At 48.0% G+C, this 12,685-nt stretch overlaps 1 protein-coding gene across 1 annotated transcript in view; it reads left to right on the forward strand.

The window, feature by feature from the left end:
* The first annotated feature begins 317 nt into the window (after window positions 1–317).
* dpy19l3 (dpy-19 like C-mannosyltransferase 3) overlaps window positions 318–12,685 on the forward strand; it is a 26,460-nt gene continuing 14,092 nt past the window's right edge. The window contains exons 1-12 of the mRNA XM_036544531.1: window positions 318–652; window positions 2,446–2,574; window positions 3,062–3,189; window positions 7,144–7,234; window positions 8,191–8,312; window positions 8,482–8,627; window positions 9,373–9,496; window positions 10,478–10,612; window positions 11,030–11,161; window positions 11,811–11,912; window positions 12,116–12,189; window positions 12,303–12,461. Coding sequence (XP_036400424.1) covers window positions 2,472–2,574; window positions 3,062–3,189; window positions 7,144–7,234; window positions 8,191–8,312; window positions 8,482–8,627; window positions 9,373–9,496; window positions 10,478–10,612; window positions 11,030–11,161; window positions 11,811–11,912; window positions 12,116–12,189; window positions 12,303–12,461 — 1,316 coding nt within the window. The 5' untranslated portion in view covers window positions 318–652; window positions 2,446–2,471. The remainder of the gene's footprint in view (window positions 653–2,445; window positions 2,575–3,061; window positions 3,190–7,143; window positions 7,235–8,190; window positions 8,313–8,481; window positions 8,628–9,372; window positions 9,497–10,477; window positions 10,613–11,029; window positions 11,162–11,810; window positions 11,913–12,115; window positions 12,190–12,302; window positions 12,462–12,685) is intronic.

Consider the following 12,685-nt stretch of genomic DNA (forward strand, 5'->3'; position numbering starts at 1 on the left):
GTCTGTTGGGTCTTGTCCACCCCTACCTACTTCATCACTTTTAGCACGGGTTTTAGGGTTTGGTTGGGTTTATTCGCTCTGATGGGTAGCGCTCTGGTTGTCCTTAAAAAAAAAAAAAAAAGAAAAAACCTCAGTGCCAAAACAGGGATATCTGTTGCGTGCAGGTGCCCCGTGTGCCAGGTGAACAGAGTGGGAATAAATCAGATCTTCCCGTCTGTGCCTATGACAAAATTTGCTACTTGCAAGGCTGTGCTAACAGTGTTTCACCCCGTTGGCACCATATTCTCCAGGGAAAACACCGTTAACTAAATGCTGAGATCCCGGCCATTGACCCATAGTAGTTAGCTGGCTGGGTATCCTCTGAGTAAAGCGGCGCAGCGGTGTGGAAGCAACGCATGGCTCGCTACTATGGAGAGCTTTGCGTGACTGCAGAAATCGCATTCATTATAAAGCAAATAGCCATGTAGCTGTATATATTTATGAATAGCGACAGCAATTTTCGTTGTTTTATCCTCAGACCAAGAGAGGAGTCGGCGTATGAACATCTATTCATTTAAGACAGAATTCATTGTGCACATATCGAGAGTCGATAGAAGGGAAAAAGAGGGACTGCCAGGCACCCGATAAGGAGCTGCGCGTCCGATCAGAGAGGGTGAGAGTTGAATGAACGGACACCGGTGATTCAGACGTTATTTTTCGAGTTATTATTAGGCATGCAGCGTTGAACGGACCCGAACTCCCGTGTAGCCTGAAGTGACCGCTGATTTCGAAGCGACCGAGATTAGCGAGTGATGCGATCTGAGATTTCCTGACACGCTAGCAGCGGCGTTTTGCAGGAAACACCGCTGCAACTTCAGGCCTCCGAATGAATGGGGAAAAGCGGCGTTGTAGTTTCAGTCCGTTTTTATCGTGGTTATGTGTGTTACGTTTGTTTCGTTTTTTCCTTCGTCTGGTAAAAGTCCTCCCCGGGACTGAAATAAAATAGTGTAATAAATCGCCTTTTCTGCAGAGATGTAGTTAGGAAACGACAACTACGAGATGGACCGTCACTTGCTGAAGTCCAGAGAGACATTTTAGAATTAATCATTGTGTCCGCCTCGAATGGGGAGCCGTACATTTACCTCTGCGTTTGTGGCAGTGCAATTAAATGTAGCTGATCGATAGTGCAGAGAAATAGTGAAATAGTTTAATAATAGTTTAACTGCCTTGATATAACCAACAACACCCATTGATTAAGCTTTAACTGTTGTCGCGCCATGGGGACTTACTCGGACAGCATCCGTCTTGTTGCTAACCACGAAACCGATACAGCCAACAGATGTGAATTATTCATTGATAAAAATCAGACAGTTTTGGGTTTATACGTTTTCTGATGTTTTATTCTGTCGAGCAGTAGGGCTGTACAGAATTCACTGAAAACTACTGTCCGTTACATGGACTGTGAGGGAATTCATGCATCTTGTGCTACAATGTATTTCCCTCATTTTATGTAGACTATAACGCTTATGTGTAAGGAAGAGGTAAAGTATCCGTTACGTTTTTTGCTCAGTAGACCTGTCTGGGGTAACAGACACAGCTTACATCTTATAACGTCTATTTTACAGTTTACGATACTATGTGAATTTAATTTATAAAGTAAGTGGTTATTGTAACACTCTAGGAGTCACGTAGGCGCAAGGGCGCAGTAACAGTGTGATGTTTAAAGTTACCTGCTACCTTGTGGGAAAACACATGTGGATGGAATTGTTGAAGGGTTTGTTGGTCACTGCTGTAGTGGTCAGTGTGGGAGAGGTTGGGTATGTGCAGTGATGCTGTGTGTGTGTGCTCGCATATCCATGTGTGTATGTATTGGGCTGATGCATAAGTGGGCGTGTGTGTGTGTGCATGTCTGCGTGTGCATTTGTGAGAGAGTGTGTGTACGCATGTGTGCAAGTGTATGTATTTGTGTGGAGTGTATCTTTGTGTACGTATGTATGTGTGTGTGTGTGTGTGTGTGTGTGTGTGTGTGTGTGTGTGCTCACATATCCAGGTGTGTATGTATTGGGCTGATGCATAAGTGGGCGTGTGTGTGTGTGCATGTCTGCGTGTGCATTTGTGAGAGATTGTGTGTACGCATGTGTGCATGTATGCAAGTGTATGTATTTGTGTGGAGTGTATCTTTGTGTGTGTGTGTGCGTGCACGCATATGTGTGATATCTCAGCAATGTGGTGTGAGGGGCAGCAGTGTGGAGTAGTGGTAAGTAGCAGGGCTTGTAACTGTAAACTCTCCGGTTCGATTCTCCACCGTTGTGCTGCTGTTGTACGCTTCGGTAAAGTGCTTAAACCACAATAACCTCAGTAAGAAACCAGCTGAATAAATGCATAAAATTGTATCCTATGTAAGTCGCTCTGGATAAGACCGTCTGCTAAATGACAGTAATGTAACGTAATGTAATCTGTCTGTAGCTGCTGAGGATTGGCCCAGCACCATCATGACAGCCCTGAGACAGAGGAAGGCGAGTAAGGGGAAAGACGGCAGCCAGGAGAACCAGAGGCCCGACCCTCCAGACGACTTCACCCAAAAGACCCCCACAGGTGAGAGTTTGGGCTGAACAATGCTACTCTCTCATTGGTAAAGCGTACCTTTCACCCCATCGTGACATCATCCCCCTGGAGTCGGGCAATGAGGCTTTCAGACGGTTTCCTGTGATGAGAGGCCTTGCGTCTTTTTGGCAAGGAGAGCGGTGGTGTCATCTACCGTTGGCTGAACGCCGTGTCTCAGGTCCCACACCACACGGACCGCACTTGTTAAAACCTGGGCTGCGGTCGGTGTTTGGCAGAGGAATCAGCAGCTTGTATTTCTGTTAAGGGACACACGTGCTTCCTAACTGTAAGAAACAAGTCTTCAAAGGGAATGCGCAGACCATGTGCAGACAGTGCTCCCACAGCTCAGTAGTCATGACAGTGAGATCTTTGGGTCTAAAAGTATGCCTGATGTTCTGGCACGTTTGTAAAGAAGTAAGCCGCATGTTTCTCTCGTGACATTTTTAGCGGTATGAGTGAAATCGCACGTTCTCCACAGGTGGGTGGACGTGGGTGACAGTGGTCTGGGGAATCGTTGGAGGTCTCGTGGGAGTGTCCCTGGGACTGCTGGCCTGCATCTATGTGGCCACCTTGCATGAAAACGACCTGTGGTTCTCCAACATCAAGGTGAGTTCCTGGAGTTCTTGAGTTTTGTTTATACCCCCCCCCCCCCCCCTTCCCAACCCCAAGCTCCACCTCCACCCTGTTTGCTTTGCCTCAAACTCCATACCTCCTGCTCCCACCCAACCCAATATACCCCTTCCCTAACCATAACATCTACCCTGCCCTCACCCACATCGTATGTCCTGCCCCTAGAGGAGTCAGTGCTCTAAGGCCTTTGATTCTAAACTGGCCAACCCCATGATAGTCCACTGTGTTCTCATTGTCTCCACCAGATGGTGTACCTTGATGCTTTTGTAAACTTGTGTAATAGTACGTGGAACTCATATAAAATCACATTTTTCTTCCTCTACTCACAAAATATTTCCTAAATACTTGAGTATTGCTGCACATATGTGGAAGCTGGTGATTGCACTACCACATGCAAAGAAGACTAGCATTGGTTCCAGTTTATGGCCTGTCACCTTTTTTAGGAGTTGCTGACTCAAAAAGCAGAGAAAAGATGAAGTATTTATGCAGGAAGCAAAGGAAAGACCAGGGACCATAGCGACCGTAACTTTGGCTGATGCCTTAGCAGCTCCAAACTGCTTTTTTCTTTTTTTGTTTCCTGAGAAGACTTTGCAGACTCCGAGACAGATTGGTGCGCAGCGCTGCACCACCTGTCTGAAGATATGCAGCGTTCAGCGCTAATGAAGAATCCAACTCTTGCCCGGAGCCAAAAATCCATCTCTCGGGAGTCTGTCTGACCTCTGCAGTGCTGCGAGTGATGTCCATGTCCCTGCTGTGTAATGGTTTTCCTTTTCCTTTGAAGTCATTTTCTATCAGCCATGTTTGCCAAGGAGGAGCCGCCGTGTGGATGTGGGCCAGGGGAGACATTGATGGCTGGCTTTGATTTGATACGCTCCAGTTATAACGACGTTGATTATGTGTTATGGAAGCTCAGGAGTTTCTCATTCATCAGTTATCGTTAGATCACCGTTCATCCTTGTTGGACCGCTTTCATGAAATGTCATAAACACTCCATGCTTGAATGGCAGGAGTTACTTTCCAGATGCTGTTTAAGTTTTTTTTCCCCTTTCTTTTAAAGCCCACAAGTTTTTAATAGATGGCCAGTTTTTTCTTTCTGTGAGCCAGTGTACTGAACCTCCCAGAGTTACAGCAGGAGATTCAACAGAGCCAGAAATATTATGTCATGTTCAATTTGAAACCTTATTTCTTCTGCTTTTTCTGTGGTCTGGCTCATGAATGAAATGAAACTGTACCTCAGTCTGCTTCAATTGACATAATAAGGGCTGTTCTGGGGTGAAAAAAAAACTTTTCCATTATCACAAATAACATTTTCAGAAAGAAAGCTCACACAGAATGTCACAACTCATGCTCTTTTGAGGATTTATTTGGTTCAAGACAGTCATTTTTCATAAGTTCATGTCAGTGCGGGTTTCCAGGATGTCCCTCAGTGTTAGTGCATGTGATTGCTTACACAGAAACCATGGTATTGAAGGTCAGCAATTTTTGATCCAGGCGATAACCTCCTGAGCAAACAATAACTGAACAGGTAATTTCAGCAGCATCAACCCAGTTTGAAAATACCCTGTGCAGGTGCCTGCTGTCGGTTCTGACCAGAAACCCTTCCAGCCTCAGTTCTCAGCGGTGCTTTCTCTTTAGTTGTCTCTTTTTTTGGTGCTGCTTGTTCTCTGTTCGGCCCTTATGAAACTGACAGATGTTCTCATTCATTATAAATCCCGGTCACTTTACAGGTTTGGCCCAGAGTCCGTGTTCTGTCGAAGTGCGAGTTCTCAGAACGCAGTGTTTTGAAGCTGTCACGACTGCCGGCTGACAGCTCAGCTATGATCTGCGGGGACTCGTCAGGCCCCTGTCTGCATCTGCAAATGTGATTCCGTCTCATTCTTGTTTCTGGTCAGGTCTGACTTTAGAAAGAAATGGCCGTAGCCTATAGCACTTGTTGGCAAAAAAAGTCTGTTATGCAGAAAACAGTTTTTTTTTTTTTTATTACAACCAGTCCTATTTCTAATGTGATTCATGCTGTTGTTGGTTCTGCTCTTTGTGGAAAGTTCCCTAAGCAGCTAAACAGTTCAGCTTTGGGGGAAGAGAGATGACTACATCCTTTTCCACTCCACATGTTTCTTTTGTTTTCTGGTGGACTTGCCTCCACAACCAAATCGCCATTTGTGAGAAAGATTTTTTTTTTCGGTCTGGTGAAAAAAAGCGCCCTCATTCTTGGTGGGGGGAAAAAAAAAGAATGCATTTTATTGGAAAGTCAGAGTCAGCATCGTGCTTTAATCAGTGGGGAGGAGAGAGCGGCAAGCCTGGGAGTGCAGACCTCGTTTCAGTCGAAGCTGCGCTTTTGTTAAGGAGCTGACAGTGTTGTCCATGCAGATTTATGTCTCTCAGCTGCTTGTCCTGCTCCATTGGGAAGCTATTGTTGGAGAGCTCACAGCTGTTCCTGAGGTCTGTCTGTACATTCCCCCGTGGAGTTACCACGGGGATGGTTATAGCACCTTCTGGGTTTATTACAGCCCCGTAGCAGATCTCCTTTTAAAAATATCAGCGACCCAAAAAAAGTGATCCGAACATTTTCCGAATCTTGTTCCAAGCAGTTTTTTATGATCGTGCTGAGAGGTCAGAATCGAAGGGGTTTTATCCGCCTTCTCTCTCCACAACTCTCGCAGTCGGCTCCAATCTCCGGACGGGCAGGTCTATCTGACGCGTGTTGCGTTTGGATCACTTTCCTTTATTCCCGGTCGTATTTTACATCTTTGTAAAAACTACTGTCGTTATCATTCATATCTCTCTGCTGGAAGTAGAGCAGCTGTCGGAATGCAGTCCTGTAAATCGAGTAAACAATTGACTTGGATTTGCGTATAAACTCTGGATTTCTGGAGGAGGGAGATTGGAATTCCTACATTTCCTGATTCACAGACGAAACCCTGCAGGGATTTACTCTGGGTCCTTTGGCCTCGTCCTGTCAGGGGAGCACCGTAGAAGATGTGAGAGGCGGAGGCTCGTGTCTTAACACCATGGATATGCGAAAGAGAAGGAAAGGCGAGACTGACGGCCAGCGGGGGTTCATCTCAGAGAGCGAGTCCTTTTCGGAAAGTTCGGCGAGCGAAAGGAACGGCGAGGGGCCAGGCGGCCGGAACTACAGCCTGCCGAATCCGGCTCGGTGCGGACAGGCTGTTGTCGCGGCAGCGGGGCTGGCATTGGCTGTCTTAATGGGATTCTCCCACTCCTGGTGTGTCAATGCAATACACGAGAACCTGCTGTGGTTCTCCAGTCTGGAGGTAGGCGGCTCTGCAGTGACATCATCGTCTGTGACCGGCTGATGGGAATGGCTGGATTTATAGACTGTCCCCAGATGGGATTTGCTGCGATTTGTTTAACCCCGTCATTCCCCGTGTTGCAGATGTTCAGTGTCATGGAAATGCTAAATGCAGCACTGGCTCTGTAATCCATTTGACAGCATTACATGTTTTGCCTAGCAAGTGTTCTCATAACAAGGGCAAGCATGTTACCCAAGGGTCCTGTAGCAATCCCTCTCATTGGGATTGAACTGGTACCCCTTGGGTTTACGAGCCCTGCTCCTTTGGTGGAAGTTTCCACATGTGCTGTAAAATTATGGTCTCTTGCAGTGTGAGGAATGTAGAGAATATGCAGATTATAATAGTTCGGTATTCAGCACATACCGGACAGTAGATACATGGCCATTTTAACCCTTTTTTGGACGGTGCTGCATATTTAGCACTAGAGCAATGTTGAGGTGTTTTTTCCTGCCCTTTTTTTCCCAGTCCACTGCAGTTCGTTTGTGGGTTTACCTTTCTTATGTGCACAAGAAGCTGGGTAATGTACAGCATACTGAAACACAAAGGCGCATGTCTCTGTTGAATGTTTATCGTACGTGTGATGGATTTTACAGTTTGTTTTCTTCACCTCTTTGTGCAGGAAGTGGAGCGTGAGATCTCTTTCCGGACGGAGTGCGGCCTCTACTACTCCTACTACAAGCAGATGCTGCAGGCCCCGTCCATCCAGCAAGGTACGGCCATCACCCCTCAAACACTACACAAATGCTACTGGGGTACATGCATGCAGGACAGGGGGCTACGCAGACGCTGCGACTCAAATGCATGCAGGCCCCCCGCCCCCCTTACACGTTACTCAGGCACTGTGGCTCTTGAGCATGCAGCTCAGCATCTGGAAAGGAAAGCGGTCTTCTGAGAACCCTAACTCTTTTATAGGAATCAGTGCTCCTTCTGGCTGTAGCCGGGTTAAACTCGGGCAGTTTTGCCCGTTCTGTGCGCTGCGGTGATTAAGTGGGCCTATGGGCTGTTCTCTTTGAGCGGCGGAACATTCCGAGAAGTGAGCTCTCGAAATAGCGTGAACGGGCCGCTGTGCCGTGACCCAGTCTGATTCTCTGATCATCTCCGTCGCTTACGCAACAGGAAAGCTATTGTAAGAATGACTTGTTATGTTGCCGTAGGAACGGTTTGGGGAGGAAAATTGCCCTGCCGTGATGTGGTCAGTGCCATTCTGAGGACTTCTGCAGGGTCTGTTTGCGTTGGCATGGGAAAAGCACTACAGCCCACCTTGGCTTCAAGTCAAGCACAAAATAACAGTTACCCTGACATTATCAGCACGGGGGGAGAATCCCAGTTCTCCCTTCAGACTCTTGTCAGTCCTGTTTGATTTGCAGTAGGGCAGCCACACTCCGACTGAAGTTACTCTCTGGCCACGCCGCGGGCTGGTCCAGCAGGTGTGTTTGTGAGTTGAACCGACTTGTGCCATGAAATTGGGGATGAACAGACGCCATCAGACCCCCAGGAGCACGGCTCTCGCGGGAGTCCCCTGAAGTGGAGGCGGTCTCGGCTGCTTCTCTGCAGACTGTAAAAGGGATTGTGTGCTTCCTCATTATTACAGCAGGCCAGCGGTCACAGGGGCACGGGCGTGACATGGGATGACGAGTGTATAATCGGCTTTTGTGTTTTCCATCAGGCCTTTTCGAGCTCATTAATGACAACGCCACCGAGTCCAGACGGACCATCAATCTCCTGCAGCGGATGAACATCTACCAGGAGGTCCTCCTGAGCATCCTCTACAGACTCCTGCCCATACAGGTGACCACCGAGCATCACAGGTGTTCCACACAGTGGGAAAAAACCCCAAACCTCATCCTGCAGTAGCACGGGGGCAGACAAAAAACATGCTTGATCTGGTTAGTATAAGGAGCGGATATCTGTGCTGAGGTGTGCCGAGACCAGCCAGGGTGTTTCCTGCATGTTTCAGAATTACCTGGAGCCTGTGTACTTCTACATTTACACGGTGTTTGCCCTCCAAGCTGTCTACGTCATCGCCCTCTACATCACCAGCTGGCTGCTCAGCGGCTCCTGGCTGGCAGGGACTCTAACTGCCACCTGGTACATCATCAACAGGTAAATGTTGCTTTAGATTAACCTTTGTTTAAGCAGGACGTCTCCTGAGGTTAGGAGCCTCTTTTTCTAGTGAGACCTGGCAAAGAAATTCAGCAGGGAAGGTGTGTTATGTTTCAGCATCACTGACTGGTAGATGTTACCTGTAAAACTCACCTCAGTAGGTAAATTTCACCTGATACATCATCCACTAACAGATCACCTGTAACATTCAACCTGGCCCATCCTCAACAGGTAAATCACCTGTAACACTCACCTGTCACATCTGCAGTTGGTAAATCCTACCTGTAAATAACCTGCCCAACAGATAATTAGGTGGCTGACCATTAAAACAGACAAACCACACATGCTAACACACACACACACACACACACACACACACACAGGATGCAGAACAGATACAGTCAAACACTCTGCAAGCAGTCATGTCAGATGTCCTTAGCATCCCAGTGTACTTTTCTCATGTACAAACAAATGTAGTTTGCCATGTCTGTGGCGTTCACCACCTCTCTGATTGGCTGTGGTGTTCACCGCCTCTCTGATTGGCTGTGGCGTTCACCGCCTCTCTGATTGGCTGTGGCGTTCACCGCCTCTCTGATTGGCTGTGGCGTTCACCGCCTCTCTGATTGGCTGTGGCGTTCACCGCCTCTCTGATTGGCTGTGGCGTTCACCGCCTCTCTGATTGGCTGTGGCGTTCACCACCTCTCTGATTAGCTGTGGCGTTCACCACCTCTCTGATTGTGTGCAGAGTAGACACCACGCGTGTGGAGTTCACAATCTCTCTGAGGGAGAACTGGTCTTTGCCCTTCTTTGCTCTCCAAGTGGCTGCCATCACCTGCTACCTGAGGCCTCACCTAAAACCTCTTCAGCAGGTAAGCAGTTGCCCTCTGGATTCTGTGGTTCCACTCCCAGTCACTCTACGGTTTCACGTGTGTGTTTGTGGGTGTATGGCTAAGTCAGTCCAAGTGTGTGTGTGTCTGTGTGTGTGCTCTGTGTAGGTGTCTGTGTGTGTGTGTGTGTGTGTGTGTGTGTGTATCTGTGTGTGTGTGGTCGATGTTAGAAGGGGTGGGGTCACAGAGGAGAAAGCACATCTTGCTGCCATTATTGTTCTCGCATTAAGAGATGGGGAAATTGCTTCCACACACGAGCACGTCTCCCGAGTCCGGACACTGATGCTCAGCTAAACGGCCTGCTTTGTAATGACTCTGCACAGCAGTCATTGAGAAAAAATCCCCCGTCTCGTCATTAGCTGGATAAAACACCACTGCGAAGGCAATGTAACAAGATGCTAAGCTCGTTATGCGCCTGTTGGATGGGCCCTTGCACCCCAAGACCTGCCAAAAGCTGCAATAGCTACACAGATAATGATGTAGGCGTATATTGTATTCCTTTGCTTGTATATTTAATGAGTATTTTTCAAATGCATCTTCTTTCCGGGCTCTAAAGGAGTTGTGAAGTTTTTTGTTCTCAGTGGATCTCTTGTGCCTCGGTGGATGTAGTCAGCTCCGCCTGTTAACCGTGCACCTGTAACCATTGGCACCTCAGCTGGGTATTGGGTCAGTTCCCAAAAAGTTATTTTTTGGAATGTTGTATTATATCATTTATGTTATATCATTTATGTATTGCCTCAACGAGGCAATACAACTCTTTCTTGTATAGAAGAATGCTTACCTAACAGTCCCTGTTTCTCTCCAAATGTGTGCATAAAGTGGTTGTGTGGCTGGTCTCTCCTTGAAATCTCTGGTCTCCCTACAGTAGGTAGTCTTGTGGCTGGTCTCTCCTGACTGTCTCAGATGTCCCCTCTGATGGTGGTGTTTTAGCTGATCTCTCCTCTGTCTCTGGTCTCCCTACAGAAAGTGGCATTGTGGCTGGTCTTCCTCTCCACACTGTGTTTCTGCCTGACATGGCAGTTCAATCAGTTCATCCTGCTTGTCCAGGCTCTCATCATCTTTGGGTTGGACTGTCTGGAGCTCATCTCACCTGAACAGGTAAGAGCACACCTGTTAGCTCACCAGGTTTCTCTGGTATGTCACCAGTTTGGTATAGCGGCACACAGTTCACAGTCAACAGAAGACATATGACAGTTTAACCTGGCTGGAATTACCATAGGGTTTACTCTCATGTAGTCCTATAGTTAAACATGAAGTATGTTCACTCTCCACTAGGGGGCGCTGCCATTGATGGCCCTGCTTCAGCTCAGCTCTGTAATGAAATGTTATTTCAGCTACTCCATCCTGTTAGAGGACTGTGAAATCTGTTCAGATAGATGCTTCAGTTAATTGAGCTGTTTGTGCGGGAAACCTGCCATTAGTACTTGCAGTTGGCATATTGATTGCATTGTTTTTTGTCAAGGAGGTTGTGACGGTGTGCCTCCCCTCTTCCCTTTTCTCCCGCCTTCCCTCCAGGTGACCTCGCTGTACCTGGTCCAGGCTGTGAGCCTTCTTGTGGTGTGGGCTGTGCAGTTCTGCAATCCCATGATCCTCGGCTCCCTGGCCCTCAGCTTCATCGTGTCGGTGCTGTTTGTCAGACACTTTCAGGTGAGACTGCCGTCTTGTCTAGGGCATTGGTGCTGGAGTTACAGGCCTGTGATTAGAGCCCTTGCTCTAGCCTTGGAGTGTTATAGGGTCTCTAATCCCCTGCCAAGCTTTAACAGAGCCTTTAAGAACAATAAACTATCAGACACCACATGCATAATACAGATAGCTAAATAGTTAGATTTCTTTCTACTGTCTGTCAGGCACAGAAATTTTATTTGCATCAAACTTGCTCCTACAGTTCTATCACAATTAAAACAACATATGGGAATCTACACATGTAATCATGTAAGAACATGAGGTGCTATCACGGTCAAAATGAATATTGTATAAATCAGTAATTAATAATAAAATAATGGTAGTGCGAGTACAGGAGGCCAGTCAGCATGACCCTCTCCAGACAGCTGAGATCAGCGAGGCGGGCTACTGCTCAGACACCTGCACAAGTTTTTAACCGAATCACTTCAGTAAAGAAAAAACTGTATAAACCGATTAAAATGTCAGAAAATGGGAGCTAAAGATGTATGTCGACATGCACAAGCAAAGAAACAGTGTGAGAGTCACATGGTCTGCTTCATGGGTCCAGGGCTTTGCAGATTAACACTGTGGTTCCCTGTAAGGTGTTCACTTTATTTGTTTCTAATCCTCACAGAGGAACGTGAGAACGGGGGGCCTCCTATCGCGACTCAGCAAGCTGTTCCTACACTCCCTGCTGGTCTTAAGCCTGACGTTCGCCATCAATTATTTAGCGAAGGTAAGCCCCCGCTCCCCGCTCCACTTCCTCCCTCTACCTCTCCCTGCCGTTCGCAAGATGTTTCCAGGAATGCATAATGCGCCTCCCGTCTGGGCGGCTGAGCGCCCCGCTTCACAGAGTAACCCCTGCCTGAATCCCGCGAGAAGCACTTCGCCGCACTGTGCCGCGCCGTGTCTCTGACATCGCAATCTGTTCCCTTACAGAACGCGCTGCAGCTCAGGTCTGACGAGCACATTTTCAAGTTCGTGAAGGCGAAGTTTGGCTTGGGGTCGACCAGGTAAGTGGCGTGCGTCTGAGGAAGCATTGTGGCATCGTTCACCACCTGACCACCGGTTCCTCTGTGGCCTGATTCTCCCCTTTATTTCTCTCTGTCTGACCTCTCGCCCTCAGAGATTTTGATGCCAAGCTGTACCTGTGTGAAGAGGCCTTTGGCCTGTTGCCGTTGGATACGTTTGAGCGGCTGGCAGGCACGCTCTTGGTGTACCCCTACCTGTGCACACTCATCGTTCTCCTGGTGATGCTGGTCATAGTGACGCTGGGAAACCTGAGGTACGCACCTGTTACACCCAGGAATCCAAAACCCCCTGACCATTGCTCCACACTGCTGCTCTGGCCACTGCTCCACACTGCTGCCCTGACCACTGCTCCACACTGCTGCCCTGACCACTGCTCCACTCTGCTGCTCTGACCACTGCTCCACACCGCTGCCCTGACTACTGCTCCGACCACTGCTCCGCTCCGCTACTCTGACCACTGCTCCACCCCGCTGCCCT

Source organism: Megalops cyprinoides, chromosome 13 (genome assembly GCF_013368585.1).
Source record: "Megalops cyprinoides isolate fMegCyp1 chromosome 13, fMegCyp1.pri, whole genome shotgun sequence".
NCBI lineage: Eukaryota > Metazoa > Chordata > Actinopteri > Elopiformes > Megalopidae > Megalops > Megalops cyprinoides.